The following is a 19,061-nucleotide window of genomic DNA, read 5'->3' as shown; positions in this document are numbered from 1 at the left end:
AATTTTGTTTTTATAAAACATTAAATGAAAAAGAAATTAATTAGATAGATAAAATCTATGAATGTGTAAGGGGTACTCCTAATTTTGTTTTGCACTTCCATAAAGTTTCGGCACTCACAAGGGACAGATCGACGCAGTGAGGCTGAGCCATCATGACTTTTAGTGCCCAGTAGGGGTCGAGCTGATCCTACATTTCCCATGATGCAAGCATACTGTAGCATCTCTTTGTTATACCTTCCCTACCTGGTAAATGGTCACGTCTTTCAAACCCCATACCTCCGGTTTGTAAATCCGGCTTTTCTTTATAAATGTTAACTCTCAAAGCTGAAGCTGAGAAAACCGTTCTGACATCACTATGACATCATCAGGGTTATTTTCTCAGACTTGACAACATTCCTCCAGAGACACAGACAACATTATAAACACAGGCAGAAAAAACTTAAATGCCATAAAGAATGTTCAAATTATTTGATAAACACCCAAAACCTGAATACTGCTATGATCATGAAATTAGTACTGGACGTTTCTTTTTTTTACATAATTTACAGTAGTTGTGGTTGTTCACTTTTGGTTGACCTTTACCATCTGTGCAAAAGTAGGTATTGTTTGTTTGCTGCATATTGTAACTGCACATACAATATGTAAAAAAAGAAAAGTAGGTATGTAGCTGAACCAAATAAAAGGCCTGTGCTCTGCACTGTACTGTAAGCACAACAGGGCTTTCCAATGATGTATAAAGCAGCAAACTGTGTACGTGTTTTGATTATGTAGCGGTATGACCAGGAGCTGTTCAAGCTGGCGTTGCCATGTCTCAGTGCTGTGGCTGGAGCTCTTCCTCCAGACTACATGGAGTCCAACTACATGGCCATGATGGAGAAACAGTCGTCCATGGACTCAGAGGGAAACTTCACTCCGCAGCCTGCAGACACTACCAAGTATACAACATATTTATTAGAAAGTTCAATTTATTAAGTTATTTTTGGTGCAGATACACATTCAGATTTTTATAAAGTTGCAAGTAGGAAAGTAGTACATTTGTCAAATCCATTGATGTACTGTAATTAATTAATAATTAATTAATTGTTGTCAGTTCGAACATGAATATTTTTTTCCTGTCTTCATCAGTGTGACTGTCCCAGAGAAACTGGACTATTTCATAACCAGATATGCAGAGCACAGCCATGAGAAGTGGTGTATAGAAAAGGTAAAGAGGCGGCAGCTCACATAAGGTTCTCAAGTCAAGCGTGAAATTATGGTAGTCCTGTTACTGATTTGTTTTAAGGTGCAATACACTGACGTCTCAGTAGTTATATTATGGAAATTGAATGCATTTTAAAATATCTTTTATGTATGTTTTATAGTTTTCCAATGGCTGGTCATATGGGGAACAGATATGTGAAATCGCCAAGAGCCACCCTTTACTGAAGCCATACAAAGGCATCTCTGAGAAGGTAGTCTGCATGCAGAGTCTGGCTTCTTTTTCTCAATGTTTTGCAAAATTGTCGTATTTTAACTTTTAACTTAACCAGGTATCTGAATGTTGGAGTATTCATCTGTGTCACAGCACAGTATCACCAGATGTGCGCCAGATCTGGCCAAAATGTGACTGCACTATTTGGATAGGTTCCATGAGTGCCAGTTTTGGGCCAGTGCGCACTAATCGAATCCTGATTCTGGTGTATCATCTTTCACTAGCCTGGCATGAGTCTAGATAGCCAGTGTTAGGGTACACTAGGCAAGTCAGATTGAGGCCACTGTAGCCTACCATGGCTGTGGTCTCACTAAAGGTAACCTGTGATGTTTCTGAACCCGAGTCATCATGCACGGGCACAAGGACACAGGTGATACAATACGCATTCCTGGCAGTAGTTTCATACTATTCCACTGGTCAAAGGGTGGCTGTAACGTGCCACAATATGTAGCAATGCACCAGCAAAGACAAGAATGCATGGTAGTTAACATGGATGCAGACAATGCAGGTTTGAAACTTAAGAAAAATTGGCTTTGAAAATGTTTTATGAGCAAGGAAATACATTCAACTCGTTTGTGAGAGCTCAAGGATACACGTGCCGTGTCTTGGTGAGTAACACTGAGTGTAAACTTTTGTTTGTTTACAAGACAACCCCATAGGGCACCTTTCATTTTGATTTGTTTGCCAAAAGACCAAACCAAACCTTTAACTGACTCTTCGAAGAAAAGGTGATAATTGAAGAACAGGACATTTTAAAATGTATTATTTTACCCTTACACACTCTATAGGCATAGATGGTGCACAGGTCTTTTTAATGACTTGCAGTGCAGTGAGAGGATGGTATTACTCCATAAAAAGCAGCCGCATGCCACTAAAAACGTCCTGGAAATCATTTTTTTGGAATCATGGCAAGAAAATACTGTAGCTTGGAGACTTTGAACTCACCTATATTTTGATAGGTGACAGTATCTCATGGTTTATTGCGGTTTTCGTAAAAAGCACTGACTCACTGTCAACTTTTGTCTAAAGTTTGGGTGTAATCTTGCAGGATAAGGAGGCGTACTGCTGGCCAGTCAGAGAGTCTCTGAAGACCATGCTGTCTTGGGGCTGGAGCATCGACAGGATCAGAGAGGGCGACCCTGCCAGTCTCCACAACAAGTCCAGGAGGATATCACAGGCCAGCCAGGTATACACAAACACACACACACACACACACACACACACACACACACACACACACACACACACACACACACACACACACAATTACACACACATAAGAAAAAGGAAAACAAAAGGGGCATCAATATACTGTATATACACTGTCTTCCACAGCAGTCTTTTGAAGGAGCTCCAGCTTTCAGCCCCAGACCCATTGATATGAGCAATGTTACCCTGTCCAGAGACATGCAGGTAGGTTACTGCATTCACAAAAAGACAAAAAAGTCAATGAGAAACTTGTTAGATCCCTGAGGTTAAACAGGGCTGTTGTAGCACAAAGGAGGAGTATTGATACCAGTATAGAAACTTGAAGATATTATGGATTGATGGATAAATTGATATGTGCAGTGTTCAACATTGTGTTTTTCCAGTCTATGGCAGAGCTGCTTGCAGAAAATTATCATAATACCTGGGCCAGGAAAAAGAAAATGGAGTTGGAAGCCAAAGGTGAACATAGCACAACACATACACACTGTGTATCCCAAAACCTTTTCCTTTTATGCCATCACCACCGTTTTCCATTCTGCTGTGTTGCTGTTGTCTCTAGGTGGAGGAAACCATCCTCTGCTGGTTCCCTACGATACACTGACTGCCAAAGAGAAATCCAAAGACAGAGAAAAAGCACAAGACGTCCTCAAATTCCTCCAGATCAATGGTTACACTGTGTCCAGGTAGGAAGTAGGCTCTATGGCACATTAATAGTGTGTGTCTTTACTGGGTTTGTTTTCACACACTTAAGGACTTGTCTCTGACCCAGAGTCATATCATTTTCATCTCTATGTGCCCAGTAGAAAGGTTTGGGATGTGTTTAGCCTAACATTCCACACAGAGTGTAAGAAGACAGAAATTGCTAGCCTAGCTTGTCAAATAAAAATGTCTTCCAACAATTCTATAGGCATGTTATATCATGTTGTATAATGATGGATAGCATCAATACTTTAGAGATTTTGTGTGCTCCCCCCGCGACCCGACACCGGATAAGCGGACGAAGATGGATGGATGGAATGCACTTTTCTGTTGTTGGTAAAGAAATGGTTCCAAGGATCTAAAAATGGTAAATAAACAAGACACAACTGTTAAATCAGATGGATTTACAATTGTTGGAAGGTATGATTTAACCTTTGACAAGGAGAAAGGTCTGAAATGTGTTTAGCGTAATATGAAAAAAATTCTAAAATGGCAGATCATTCCTTTACGAGTGTGTATGTTGTTTCCAGAGGTGTGCAGTCACAGGAGCTGGACACTCCAGCTATAGAGAAACGATTTGCCTACACCTTCCTCCAGCAGCTCATCACATACGTAGACCAGGCACACCAACACATGATGGAGTTTGGTAAGACTTTTCTGTTACTCAGTGAATAATAAAGACATGACAGTTGTGAAATAATGTAATGTAATGTTCATGCCAACTACTGTATGTAACTGAACTCTGGTCTAGATTCATAAGGCTGATGCAGAGAGGATGGTGCCAAATTACCAAAATAACAATGTCAATATACAGTAAATGTTATTTGTATAGCACTTTTCATTACAAAAACCCAAAGTGCTTTACAATAAAAACAGCATACGCATTAAAACGAAGCATGAATAGTAAAGAATACAATAAACACAACAAGACAACAAAAACAAACCAAAGCATACAAGTGCGACCATAGAAATTCATACACACCTGCACGCACACACACACACACACACACACACACACACACACACACACACACACACACACACACACACACACACACACACACACACACACACACACACACACACAGACACACACACACACTGATAGTCCTACAATAAGCACAATATATAGTTGTTTTAATTTGCCGACACAAAGCATTCGTTTTTTGGACGAGGCCATGCACATTTTAGTAACACCCAGTGTGCACTTGACGGCATTGACAGCGAGGAGCATCATTTGGTGGAGAGATTGTGTGCAAGACACACCAGCACGACAGAAAGTGTCAGTCACCCCTTTGATTCTCTGTGCCAACCTACACACCATGGTGGAAAGGCATGGGGAATGGCTAATGCTACTGATGCATCATACAGCCTTAGGACCAACTCCCAGGACTAGTAATATATTATATTACATTATATTATATTATTACTGTGCTGGAGCTGCTCCCCCCGCGACCCGATACCGAATAAGCGGACGAAGATGGATGGAGGTCCTACTGTGATTATACCTGCCTTAAGTCCATAAACATGAAAAGAGGCATGCCCACACCAGTGTGAAAATGACATTTGAAAAAAACATTTACACTTGGAGTTTCAAGTGTATTTCCGTGTTCAATAAGCGGTTATTGGCTGCCACACTGAATATTCTTTTTAATGGACTCTGCACCACAAATTGAACTGCATAAATATTTCACAGAATGAGATAAAAATCTTGCTAGTGCACTCCTGTAGTGCATTTTTTGTGAAGAGCAGTATCAAAAACACTGGTGAATTCTCTAGGCAGATGATATGGCTGGTTTCTTAACATGAAAACTTTGACTATGTTTGAACACCAAGTATGTCTGATGCAAACACAGAGTCCGCCTCCCCTACTCCCACCAGAGTCCTGTGCTCTGTCGCACCGATCTGGAGCCCCGTCTCTGCCAGATGTGGGCACAACAGTCTCCTATCTCCCATTGCTGGGCCAGCCCGAGTCCTAGTTCATCCATTCCTCTTTCCTGTGACCTGTCATCAGCCAGGAGCAGGCTGGGTAGTGGAACAGCCCTAGGTCCAAGCTGCGCCAGCATAGCTCTTATCTGCTGTGGTCAGTCATTGTCTCAAAGTCCGCTGCACTTAATCCAATCCCTGCGCGTCATTCTTCAATGTTGATGAGTGTATCTCTGTTATAGGCCATACATGCTCGAGTAACAAAGCCGAAAAGACAACTTATTAAAAGAAAAATGTAGCGCAGTTCATGGGAGCTTCTGACCAATGCATCGGCATGCACTGCTTTCAGCTAAGACATCAGACCTTATTGTTTTTGATTGTGTCGTGTCCATCATTTAGATCTGGGAACGAGACCGAAGGGGGAGAAGATTCCTCATGAACAGCAGATTAAGTTCTTTGGAAAGGTCAGAACTAATCATTTTATTTTATTCATCAATCAGTTGGATTTTTGGGTATGTTTACTTTGACCTTGGAGTTTGTAACAGTAGTGTGAACAGGGTGTTTCTGAGAAATTAAAACAAAGAAATGTATTTTTTAAATTATTTTTTATTTTTTTATTACAGCTTTAATGTATGTTGTATTGGTCAATGTTCTTATTCCACTCACCTGTGGTGAAATTAAACACATTCTGTGCATGGAATGTCATAGTCAAAACAATAGTTTGTTTTACATGACTTTTAAATAAAGGTGTGGGGTGGTCTCTTTTCATCTATTTTGAACGACAAACAGAGAAGTATTCTTTTTGTTTCTATGCCATTTACCTGCAGGTCGTCTTGCCGTTGGTGGATCAGTACTTTAAAAACCACAGGCTGTACTTCCTGTCCACAGCCATCCATCCAATCAGCAGCGGAGGCCACGCCTCCAACAAGGAGAAAGAGATGGTGACCAGGTGAGTGTGGCAAATGACACAATAGAAAAATAGAAAGCCAATGATACCAGTATTGCAGGGTATTTGTTGAATAAGACCTGGACTGTATGTTGGAGCCTGTTTCTAATCCACTACATGTGTATGAAAGGCTGTGGGCCTTTATATTTCCCTGATCTTTCTTTTTGCTACATCTACACTAATATATTTCATTTAAACATATTTTGCTACGATTACGCCTCGTGTCCACACTACTCTGGCATTTTAAAGACTCAAAAACAGAGACATTTGGAAACACTGCTGACGCCGTTTGAGTTTGAAAACTCCAAGGTTGCGTTGTAGTCTGGAAACTGAGACCTTTGGAAACAACGACACAGCCATCAGCCGCCTCGAGTTGAGCTGAGACAGTTCAGTTCAGACCGCTGCGACTTTTCCCTGCACAATTCTAAAATGGCTTTGCCTCATCGTGAATCTTTGGACTGAACTGGGCTTTACTTTCAGTAACAGTTCCACCTCATCGTCGGTCCAAGCTAATAAATCCCTGGTCTTACTTTTTGCCATTGTTGTTCTTTCTCCAAAGTATTTCTGTAACTTGTACATACATAATTTCTAACCGCAAAGTAACGTCAGACAATCTGCTCCCTTTTTACACCGGCACACGCGTGCCCAGTGTATGCGAATGGTCGTGGGATACGCGTTGTCAGACGTATTGATATAGATGGAGATCATTTCTGACACAGAGCCTAAACGTTTGTCTGAACGGAGATCGTTTTTGTTTCCAAATGCCTTTTAAACATGAAAACCTAGTAGTGTGGATGTAGCCTTTGTCTGGGTTGATTGTCTCAGACCTTTCTTTTATCTCTTTCTCTGCTTCCCTCTCTACCTCCTCCTCTCTCCTTTCATTTGATCTTTTCAGTCTTTTCTGCAAACTGGGAGTTCTTGTCCGACATAGGATATCCTTATTTGGTAAGGACGTTCATGCCTAATGCTTCAACTTCTGCTTTTCTCTGCTGTTGTTCTGAGTGAATATGAGTGCAGTATGAATGGTTTCATACAATGTTGACCCAGGAGTAATGCCCATACCGCAGATGTGTCCCAGAGACAAAATGTAAGATTGACAGGGAAGACTCCAATATTTTTCCAATATTTGTGGAGAAACAAATGAAACATTTTCTCTAGCTGTTACTGGTCTACATAGCCATATATCAGTGGATGACCCACTCTAACTCCCATGTCAGCCATTGCAACTTAAAAGGGTGATAAAAGGTGATATGTCAGTGTTGTGTTACAGCCTGTTAACACTGTTAGTTATTAGTCACTACATAGTGCGTTGACAAAACCAAGATCCAGTTCAAAGGTTCCTCCAAATTCTGCTGGTGACCAGTCATATTTTTATTTATTCTGGTTCTTGTCATCTTTTACGTCCATGAACTATCACATCATCATTTCATATTCCCATATATTTGCATTCAGGTGGCCATGTGTCACTGGTAGGGCTCAGTATCACTTAAACATTATATTTCCCTACTAGTGCTGATACCATACCATACTCCTACCTCGTTATTTCTTTCTGTTTACCTTTTTGCTTACTTGCTATCAGTCTTCTCTTTTCTGTCTTTGTTGGCACATTGCTGTGTTTCTTGCCTGTCACTGCTACTAGATAGACTTTATTGATCCCAAATTGGGAAATTTCAGTGCTACAGCAGCAACAGCTAAGACACACAGCACACATACAGAATATACAAGAAATAATAAATAGGATAGAATACAAGAACTATTCAAAAATACAAAGGAAAGAATGTACAAACAAATAAAAATGTACCACCTACTTAAAATAAAGACGTTTTTAAAAGTCTCAGTGTGTTCAGCTCTCAGGACGTTTGTAGCTTCATTAACATGAAAAATTACTTTGACTGAGTACGTAGTTCCGCTCACAGCTGAGTAAGCAGTCCTTAATGTGACTCAGGACACATACCCAAACACACTGCAATAAGAATGTGGTCACCTGGCTAGACCAACTCCGAATGTAGTTTCAGTGATCGGATCTCAATGCGTCCTGAGAGTGTTCCACTTGTTATCCGATCACTCAGATTTGATTACAATACCAGGTGGGAAGGGGGTAATAGAATTCTATAGAAACTGACTTCTTTTTGGAGCCAGTGGGTCTCCCTCTGCTTCAGGTTTAAGGCACTTCTGCATTGGCTTCACTTTTCAGACACGGAAGTTGCCGCCTGGTGCGTGCATGCATGATATTGCAGGTGTGTGTATACTTATGCTCTGCTCAGAAGCCGTGTGTCGTATGGTGTGTATTGCAAATTGTTGTATCATATCCAAATGCTGAGAGCATTTCCCTATGTCATTCTCCTCAAGGTAAAAAGTTGTTCCATCTTTGCATACTAAAAGATGTTACAACTGGAAACAGACAGACACATTTGGGCAAATAAAAGATGTTTATTATTATTTATTAGGCTGTCAGGATTTTAGCTTTCAGTACCATTGACAGTGTAAAGTTATTATTTACTAAAGGACATACATGACATATGTGATTCTTCAGATTTGTTTTCCACAGACCGAAAGGCATGCAGACAGACAGACTGACAGACACCATTGGTTTTATCAGGGTTGTTGTTTTGTTTTTTTATAGTGTACTGTAGTGCTTGACTTCTCACATCCTTGACAGATAGGAACCTGAAACCCTACCTAGTATGTACACAGGGTTTACTGTTTATCATGTGATACTGTCTGCTTTTCAGGTAACAATGCCACATCCATAGTCAACTGTCTGCAGATACTGGGACAAAGCCTGGATTCCAGGTAAGGAAAGACATGAAGTGAAATGTGTGTGTGGGTTGGGTCCATTCATTCCATCAGTAAGCAGGGTATGCGGTTGCTTACATGTCCGGGCCAATCATGGGCCCGCGTGACTTGAAGATGCACATGCAGCCACTGGCCAAGCGGGAGTGAGAACGGGTCAAATTAATTTCCTTGTTTGTGATATGAAAACGAGACCGTTCTCTTAATACATCCATGGACGAGACACGTGTGTGACTCGAACATCTCACATTGACCAACAAAACGTACAGTCAGACCATCCTGCCAACCTGTGTTCATTTTAACATCAATGTACATGATTTATCTCTAAAGTCGCTGAAAGCTGCTGTTTCATTCCTGTCAGCTCTCTGCGGCGGGTGGGGCTCCTGCTCAGTTCCCCCCGCAACTGAAGCGCGCACACACACAAACACACACACACACACATAGACACACACACAAACACACATGGTGGATGCAGAAAAAACGTACAAGATGACCTAAATTGAGGACAGCTACGCTCGTTATTGTAAGTGCAATGATAAGTTAAAGTCCAATAAGTCCTTTATCAAACCGTATTAATGTGTGTCCCAGGCCAGGATAGGAAATTAACTAACAATGTAAAGATCAACAAGCCACTGACAGTGACAGATATGTTCATATTTGATTCATTCAATACATTTATTTTTTGTCTTAAATCCACCGGCCATTTTCATATTATACCAATATTTGCAGCATCCTGAGCCTTTTTGGTAAGGTTACTAGGAAAACTCAGCCCAGAGTAATTAATTAATAGTAATAATTATTATTTTCCCCAAAACAAGTTTCCTTTTTATTTTTAAAGAACTATACAAAAAAACTTTTTACAAAAGCTCCTGCAAAATCAGCCATTTTGGGCCACAACAATCTCAAAAAAGGCCGTGAAATCCTGGAGGGACTGCCCTTGTGTGTTATGATGCGCATTCCCCAGTGTTTTTTTTGTTGTTGTGGTGCGCGTAGGCTACTCCTGATTTTGTCAGTCATCTCATCTCTTATATGCTGTGTCTCAGTCCCTCCAGAAAAACATGATTATGCAATCGCATAATTCAATGCATAATCAGCCAAAGTCTGCATATTTATGCGGGGGCCGCATTTTTTCAAATACGCCGCATAAATTGCCGATTTCCGCGCAAAATATGCAGGGCTTGCATGATTTCATAATCCCTGCATTTTCGTTGCAAAAAAGTTACATATATCTTAGCAGAAAGTTGAAAAATGTTGTGTTTACTTCACACAAGAGCAGCCATTTTCCCCTGTTGCCATGGGAACGTTATGAAGTGACGTAATTACGCGACGTGAACTTCATGGAAAAGCTGGGTGTTCACTTTTTTTTCTCTTTTTCATCAAACCGCAGTTTTTGCAAGTTTCCGCAATTTCATCGCATAAAATTGCATAAATATCCTGCATATTCCATCGCATTTTTTAAGAAAACGTGCCGCATAATCTTTTTTTGCCCGCAACAATCACAAAAAAACTCTGCATTTTTCTGGAAGGACTGTGTGTCTCTATGATCCTATCCTGTCCTATTCATGGTAGCCTACTCGTGGACATTGCGCCATCACCACATGCTGTAGTAGGGGGGCCCGCCTTGATAACGCCACTGGTACAGTATGTTGAAAGAACAACTCTGAAAGCAAATCAATAAAAAGCAGATTTTGCACAGAAGTCAAAATGGAAGAGAAACCATCTTTATGCAAGTTAAAACCAGTGTCTTCTTTATTTAGCGGCTTGCAAAATGTTGCATTTGAGTATTTACAGTACATGCTGTGTGGTATACATTCAGAGTTAGGTTATGTTGAAATTTGTTTCCACAACATGCTTACTGTATGTCATTAAAAGTATTCCTAGCCACATGTTGCAGGTAAGGTAGGCGATTGTATGACATTACAGTTTAGCCTTTGCGCCTCCCTTAAAGTGATGGTTTGGAGTAATTTCACCCTAGGGTCCTTTGCACCATGACCTCGAGCCAAACACCCCATTTACGAGATACAAATGTGGATCCATTAGCCCCTGCGCTAAGCTATTCAGCTGATAACGCTAACTCTGCCAATGTTCAACCCAGCTGAAAAAAGCTTCTGGGGGGTGTTTGGCTCGAGGTCATGGTGCAAAGGACCCTAGGGTGAAATTACTCCGAACCATCACTTTAAAGCTTTAGTGTGTAACTTTTTGATATTAATGAACGTCCTTTACATTCAAGCCATTGCCAAACAAGTTGCGACAAAGCTAATTAAGACTCTCAGCTCCACACAACTCTCTCTGGATTTCTCAGTATGACTATGTAGATGAAGGCTATGAAGATAATGACCTCTTCTGAAGAGTCCATCATGTTGTTTTAATCCTCCGTGTCCTCCTTGACTACTAGTAACTGTGTGGAGGAGGGGTGGGGGTGGTGCACGATCACGGAAGGCTTGTATCATGTGCACGCGCCGACATTGTTGTTGTCATTACTTAGAATTCCTCATGGGGGAGACAGAAACTACACACTATAGCTTTAAGGTCCTGAAAGAATATACCACTGATAGCCAGTCGACAGTGCTGGGCTCTCCCTTTCTTAGCCAGTTGGAAATACCGGCTATGTCATTAACAGATTAGTTAATTTTGTCTTTTGGCACAAAATCAGCCAGATAGCAATGACAACCTTATTTAATCAGAATAGGATTTATTGCCAAGGAAGTAACACTTACTGTACAAGGAATTTGCTTTGGTGGTTTGTGCATACAAATACATATAAACATTAATATGAAATAAGCAATAAATACACAAACAAATATATACAAAATAGTTGTTTAACATTAGGTGGCTAGTTAGATGGTCAAAAAGGAAAACCAGGCACTCCGTTTACACGTGCAGTCTGTGTATTTTATGTCCGCTCCACTAATGCAGCAGCTAGTCATGCAATCAGCAACTAGGGTTGCCTTCTACATGCATTCTGGAACTAAATGAGCTGTAGAGGTAGTTCAGTTCAGTGGTGGGACAAATCGGCAAACCCACAACATTTACTCTAAGCATCATATTATTCCTAGGGGAACCTTGGTATTTTTTTGTGTCATGTGTACTTTATGTACTCAAACATAAAAACTATTCTACTGTTACAGTGACTGTGATGGGTCCAGTGTGTGTTACCCTTTAGTTTAATCTTTAATTCACAATAAGCCACACTTTTTGTCTACAATCCATTCATTCCCCGATAACTTATTATTATTTTACCTTAAACTGCTTAAAAATCATTTTGATGCCACATTGACTGGTAATAGGGAGAATGGTACCTCTGTCATTCCCACTCTGCTACCCGAACACCTGTTCGATGTTACACAATGTTGCTTTAATAGGACACCTCCTGTGAATTGTTCTCTCCTCTCGTTTTACTCATGGAAGTTTCTGATCACAAAGCTATTATTTTCAAGGCTCTTCTACCTTCTCCCACAGTGTCTAATTAGGTTAATTTTTGTTTCCTCAATACCAACTCAGCTGACAGCTTTCCTAAATCTTTTACCACTGCATCTACACATAGTGTCACGGCATAACCAACCCTGGGAACCTGATCGCTCTCGCTACGTCTAGGATTTTACCAGAGCTTGGTTTAACTCGTACGTTTGAAACTAAGAACTGAATGATTAGTCGCCAACTGAAAAGGTAAAGGTGGGGCCTACGTGGCTTTCCTCGCCTCGGCACGCTCCCCTGCTCCACCGCCGGGGAGCCTGCTAATCCTTCTTCATCAAACTGTGTCGCAGTATCCCACGGCGTTGTCACTGGCTTGATAGTTCATTTGGTAAACTTTGAAGACATGGACATAACAATACATGAACTTTGAAAGGGGGAAAACGTCACGACAAGTGTAAAACAATCCATTTCATCTTTCTCTCACTGAGCTGCAACATGTGGTCTCCGTCTCAGCTTCCCATTGTCAGCTCCACACATACTTTTTAGCCCATGGTGGCACAGGTAGGCCACACCCACCCTAGCCAGGCGGCCAATAAACAAACAGAACTGGATTAGTGACAATAGCAACAACCAAAAACCAAATATGTCAACAGATGACTTACTAAATAACTTGAACAATACATGTAAAGTTCTACCAGAGTATATATACTCAGTATACAACTATAGCAGTTGCAAAAAATCAGGCAAGTAAAACCAAAAACCAACTTGCAGCACACTGAACAACAACACCAGAGAAATAAAGAGAGAATGCAGAAGTGCTAAATGGAAATGGAAAAGGACAATCTGGTTGTGTCATATTAAATTAACTAATTATTAATCTACCTCTCCCCATGTATCAGGACAGTGATGAAGACTGGTCTAGAGTCAGTGAAGGCAGCACTGCGGTTGTACTTTGACAGTGCAGCTGAAGACCTGGAGAAGACGCAGGAGAACCTGAAGCTGGGCCAGTTCACCCACAGCAGAGAGCAGCCGCGAGGTGTCACTCAGATCATCAACTACACCACCTTCGCCCTGCTGCCCATCCTCTCCTCCCTGTTTGAACACATCGGACAGAACATTTTTGGAGAAGACCTCATATGTGCGTACTGACTTGTGGTACTCATATTGTGTTTGAGGAGTTGAACGGTGGAATCTTAAAAATTATATCTGAATGATTATGTCATATTTCCAATATGAAATACATTCCTTTATTATTCTGGTGCAAAACATAATAGTTGATAATTTACAGGGGGTAATTTCTTTTTTTTCCGATCAATAAAATAGGACAGGCCCCCCATGTAATGTAAACTGAAAACTTTTTGGTTAACCTCTCTTCTTCCAGTGGATGATGTCCAGGTTTCCTGCTACAGAATCCTCAACAGCCTCTACTGTCTGGGAACTAACAAAAGCATCTACGTAGAGAGGTACAGTATACACAACCACGGGTTAAAGTGGGCCGCAATGATCCGGAATGTCCTTCCAACACCTTCGATTAACAAGTAATTTAATATAACCGGCCGTATCATACATCACTGTTTCCTGTTTGTTTAAAATAACGCCAAATATTCAATCCAGTGTTTTCCCCTGTTCACTCTGAGCAGTGCACCCATCGTAAGTCCATAAACAAGGCAACTGTCTGTGGTGTGTCCACATGTCTGTAATAATAGCAGGACAGTCGCGTCCTATTTGGTAATTCTTTTTTTTTATTTTTTTTTTTTTATTTCACTTTTATTTTTTCAGCCAAGTCATTAAGAACAGGTTCTTATTTACAATGGCGGCCTGGCAAGTGGCAAAGCCACTTAGGGGACGGGGAGGAGTGCTAGAAAATAAAATGCGTTAGAAATACATACAGTTTAAGTGACATAAAATAAAATTTTAAATACAACACAGACAGCAGTAAACATGTATACCGAGAGGAACACACAGGTACATTGCTGAGTAAGAAAGGGAGAAACCATACAAATATTTAGCTGGAAAATTGTGATGTGGAAAAGCAACTGCATATGTCTGTGAACAAGGATGATATGGCGGTTTTAAGGATTAAATGGAAATTAGTTTGTCCAGTTTGCATAGCATTCCAGAATTCCAAAGATTCAGTTGAACACGTGACGATTATGTTGTAGTTAGCCTACCGGTTACAAACAGGCTGAGTAGAGAGCGACACAGTAACGTTCTGCAGATCTGGTGTTTTTAGCTGAGCTGGAGCAGAGTATTGGGTTAAAACAGAGTGGTGATGCTGTTCTGGTCTCATTGTTCTCCGTGAAGTAAGCTGGAAGTGAATGTAGCCCCGGTGTGTTTTATGTGTAGTAACTCTGTTTTAAAATAGCCTTTGCAATGTGGTTACTTAGGAGCTATTTGGCCTTGTGTGCTCTGATTACTTTTGCATGCAGTTATCACACAAATCATGATTATGTTTTAATGAAAACTCAACTCCTGGCTGTTTTGGAAGAAGGAAATAACAAGAGCAACAGGTGAACTAACTGTGAAAGTGCTGTGTAGTGGATAGAGACTTTATTAAAGTAGTAGTAGTGTTAAAATTAAAATTTGAAAATGGAATTGTGGTGTGGTGTTAGCCAATGAAAACAATGAAATATATTATTGATAATGAAAATAATAATAATTATGAAATAATTATTCTCTCCTCTCCAGACAGCGTCCAGCATTAGGACAGTGTTTAGCTGCCTTCTCAGCAGCCTTTCCTGTTGCATTCCTTGAGCCTCACATCAACAAGTTCAACAGCTTCTCCATCTACAACAGCAAAGGAACTAAAGACAGAGCGGGTACTAATGACTATGGTTGTTATTTCAATGTTTAGCTGCTCTGCGTACTTGAATTTTACAAATATGCATGGGGGGCGGAATTACAGCAAGATATAAGCCCTGAGGTAGTTGTATCGTCTGAGAATGACATTCACTCTATGAGCAACTGAGCACATTGTATCACAGTGCTGAGGTCACAGGACATACAGGTCATTTGCCATCACTACAACCATGAAAGAAAGACAGATAACTGTAGATAGATCCTCTCATTTCTAATAGAGGACAAACGCAGCACTGAATGTGCAGATGCTAACAATGACTCAGCGGGCCCTGTTTTAACGATCTAAGCACACGCCGTGAAGCACATGGCGCAGGTGCGTTTAGGGCATGTCCAAATCCACTTTAGCTAGTTTGATGGCGGAAAAAAGGGTCTGTGCGCTGGCTGTGTGGTTCTAAAGGGTTGTTCTTAGTGTCTTCATTAATCATAGGTGTGTTTTGGGCGTAATGTGCAATAGACCAATCAGAGATCATCTCCCATTCCCTTTAAAAGCCAGGCGCGTTTGAACCTTGGAGCATTGCTGTTATTATGGAGGATTTGCACCCTAATATTTTTATTTGTAATCTTTTACGTGTGTGTGCTGCTGTGCGTCCCTGTGTGTGTAACAAGCATAGTGTGCATGATCCTTGGAGCATTTTACTAATGCTGTGTTAAAATAACAATGAAATGCTGCGTTATTTACTTTAGACCAGATTTTTGTTGGTCAATGGCATGATCACTTCCCGCTGCCTCAAGATAGCAATACTCCCAGAATTCACCTGAACACACCTCCCTGTAAGACCAGCACACGCAGATTTTACCTGAACACACCTCCCTGTAAGACCAGCACACGCAGATTTTACCTGAACACACCTTCCTGTAAGACCAGCACACCCATGGGCGCACAGATGGGCGCAGGTGCTTTTGCTATTTAAACGATGTGGGCGCTGGATGGGAAATTGACAGCTGCGTATGTCTTAAACTAGCAAAGACACTTGGGTCGGGCGCACTGCGCTGCGCCGGTTGCAAGATAGGACCCAGCAGGTGTTAAAAGTGGCATGAACAAAACCTAACTAACTAGATACTACTTTCCCAGTAGAATACAAACTTAATGGAATTCATATATATTTTAGTTTGGTGTGTGTGTGTGTGTGTATATATGTATGTATGTGTGTCTGTGTATATATATATATATATATATATATATATATATATATTTATATATTCATGTTTATTTATTTATCTTGTAAGTGCATTCTCTTTCCACCTCTCAGCTCTAGGTCTTCCAGGGCAGGTGGGGGAAGCTTGCCCTCTGATCCCAAACTTAGAGAAGTGTCTGGAGGAGATCATGGAATTGGCAGAGGCTGGCATGAGATATACTCAGATGCCCCATGTCATGGAGGTAAGATATATACATAACAAACTTAAAAATGCATACCAACCTTGTGTGTGTTTTACCCATATCCATGTGGGTTTCTCTTCCTCAGTGTGCTCTGGTTTATTTACATCCCAAAATCATCCATGTTAGGTATTAGAAATACTCTCTCCATTGTCTCTTAACCCAAACTTCCACACTGGAGATGGTCCATCAGCGCTGCAGTGTTAGCTGCCCACTGCTACTAAGTATTAAAATAGGTTAAACCCAGATAATTGATTTACCATATTGATTAAAACTCAACTTAAGCCTACCTTATCAGTCTATTCATTTTTACTCACTGAATCTATAGCTACACCTTTATTATGTTATGAAGTACTCCAGTGACTTTCCAAAAAAGCCAGACATTGCTGATTGGAATTTTGAGATGTTCAGCCTTTGTTGATTGAGACCAACTAGCTCATATAATGTTTGTATCTGTGTGTGTTTATTATTAAACTGTCAACAAGACTGTACAAAGTAAGTGGGTGGTCTTATGATATTTGAACCTGAAATATGTATTTTTCCTTTTTCTGTAGGTGGTGTTGCCGATGTTGTGCAGCTACATGTCTCACTGGTGGGAACATGGACCAGAAAGCAACCCAGACAAAGCTGACAGCTGCTGCACCTCTGTGACTTCTGAACACATGAACAATCTGCTGGGAAACATTCTCAAGATCATCTACAACAACCTGGGAATAGATGAAGGGGCCTGGATGAAAAGACTAGCTGGTAAACATGGCTGTGTGTGTGTGTGTGTGTGTGTCTGTGTGTCTGTGTGTGTCTGTGTGTCTGTGTGTGTGTCTGTGTCACAAATAATGATACATACTTGACGTAAGATTTTATTATAACGGAACAGTAAGCAGGGTTTCTGCGGGGTCTCATATAGTCTAAAAAAGTCTATAATTTCAAAATTTGAGGCCTTAAAAAGTCTTAAATTCACTGTTAGGTCTTAATAATTTTAAGCAGGTGGGGGAGGGTATGTCGTGTAACATGTTCTAGAAAGTTTTGAATTGCCACCATTTGTCAGTCACCTTGACACACACAGGCACAAACTAAACAATATAGCTAAAGGACAATTCATTGTTTTATGCTTAATCGTTGAACCGATTGGAGGATACATTTATTCATAATTCAAATTGAAAGTCCGAAGAGAAAACGAAGAAAGATCAAAATATTATTATATTACTATGCTACTATGAAAAATTATGCCATAATTGAATTTAAAAAAGAAAACTGAAAAAGCAAAGAAGAAATGTAAAATGATTTTCAAACGATATCCAAATTTGAAAAATTGGTCATTTTCAACCTTGTTAATATTGATGACAATGTGTTCGAATGGAAAACAAGCCATATTTCAGGAAATAAACTTGTCCATGATTCTATTGAGAGACTTCCAGCTGACAGCGGGGTCTGTGAGCATCACCGGCCGGCCGGTGAGCAAGCGATCCCGGCCGCCACCAGCTGGCTGTCACGTCAGACTGGAGCTTCTGGAGTCCGACAACATCGAAGAGAAAATGTGCAATTGGCCATACATTTCTGTAAAACTGCCCATATTCAAACTCTACACATTAAATGTTGCGCATAAAAAAGTCTCAGAAGTGAACTTAGTGATGAAATAGCAGATGGAAATTGTAATAAAAAGCCATCGATTCTAGAATCTAGATTGGGAGTTTGCCGTAGTAGCAGCAGCCAACAACTGGAAACGTTTTACAATTTTCTTCTGCTATTTCACCACTAAATTCCCTTCTGAGACCTTTTTTTAATGCAAGAAATTAACCAGTTAGCCAAATTAGCCAAGCCAGCCTGGTAGTAAAGCCAGATGCTCCTCAACTCTGTTTCCCAGCAGTCAGCTCCCCCTGCTGTCCATAAGGGGCCTCTGCACCCCTTTTGTTTCGGACCCTCCCACCAGCCTCTGGGCCACACCTCCACTTTTGACCTCTGTCAGTAGAAATGCCAAATGGTAAATCAAAATGGGAAAAGCCAAATGTTAAATCAAAATGGGAAATTCAGAAGATACATCATTTTACATTTCAATTTTGCTTTTTCAGTTTCGTTTTTCTTTTTTAAATTCAATTATGGCATGATTTTTCCTAGTAGCATAGAAAATAATAATATTTTTAATTCGCTCTTGCTTCGTTTACTCTTTGGACTTTCAATTTGAATTATGAATAAATATATCCTCCATACATCTCTGTCCCTGCTATAAAGTCTTCTCTCAGCCAATCATCAGCAAGGCCAAACCCCAGCTGCTCAAGACCCACTTCCTGCCTTTGATGGAGAAACTAAAAAAAGTGAGTCTTGTCATTTTATTATGTAATATAGATTGTTATGTAGCTCATCAGAATATTGGT

At 40.5% G+C, this 19,061-nt stretch overlaps 1 protein-coding gene across 7 annotated transcripts in view; it reads left to right on the top strand.

Moving 5' to 3' along the window:
• ryr2a (ryanodine receptor 2a (cardiac)) overlaps positions 1–19,061 on the top strand; it is a 261,766-nt gene that overhangs the window by 178,334 nt on the left and 64,371 nt on the right. For all 7 annotated transcript variants that reach the window (XR_003691303.1, XR_003691302.1, XR_003691301.1 and 4 more), the window contains 18 exons: positions 772–935; positions 1,126–1,204; positions 1,362–1,451; positions 2,520–2,657; positions 2,807–2,884; positions 3,064–3,139; positions 3,240–3,363; positions 3,910–4,025; positions 5,705–5,769; positions 6,133–6,254; positions 7,147–7,196; positions 8,984–9,044; positions 13,358–13,596; positions 13,840–13,921; positions 15,147–15,277; positions 16,568–16,695; positions 17,247–17,439; positions 18,919–19,001. Coding sequence is in view for 4 of the 7 variants with exons in the window: in XM_028567569.1 (XP_028423370.1) it covers positions 772–935; positions 1,126–1,204; positions 1,362–1,451; positions 2,520–2,657; positions 2,807–2,884; positions 3,064–3,139; positions 3,240–3,363; positions 3,910–4,025; positions 5,705–5,769; positions 6,133–6,254; positions 7,147–7,196; positions 8,984–9,044; positions 13,358–13,596; positions 13,840–13,921; positions 15,147–15,277; positions 16,568–16,695; positions 17,247–17,439; positions 18,919–19,001 (2,019 nt within the window). In the remaining 3 variants the exon portion in view is untranslated. The remainder of the gene's footprint in view (positions 1–771; positions 936–1,125; positions 1,205–1,361; positions 1,452–2,519; positions 2,658–2,806; positions 2,885–3,063; positions 3,140–3,239; positions 3,364–3,909; positions 4,026–5,704; positions 5,770–6,132; positions 6,255–7,146; positions 7,197–8,983; positions 9,045–13,357; positions 13,597–13,839; positions 13,922–15,146; positions 15,278–16,567; positions 16,696–17,246; positions 17,440–18,918; positions 19,002–19,061) is intronic.

The sequence above is a fragment of the Perca flavescens genome, chromosome 21 (assembly GCF_004354835.1).
Source record: "Perca flavescens isolate YP-PL-M2 chromosome 21, PFLA_1.0, whole genome shotgun sequence".
NCBI classification, from domain to species: domain Eukaryota; kingdom Metazoa; phylum Chordata; class Actinopteri; order Perciformes; family Percidae; genus Perca; species Perca flavescens.
Note: the sequence above shows the minus strand (reverse complement) of the source record. Positions and strands in the feature narration are given on the sequence as shown.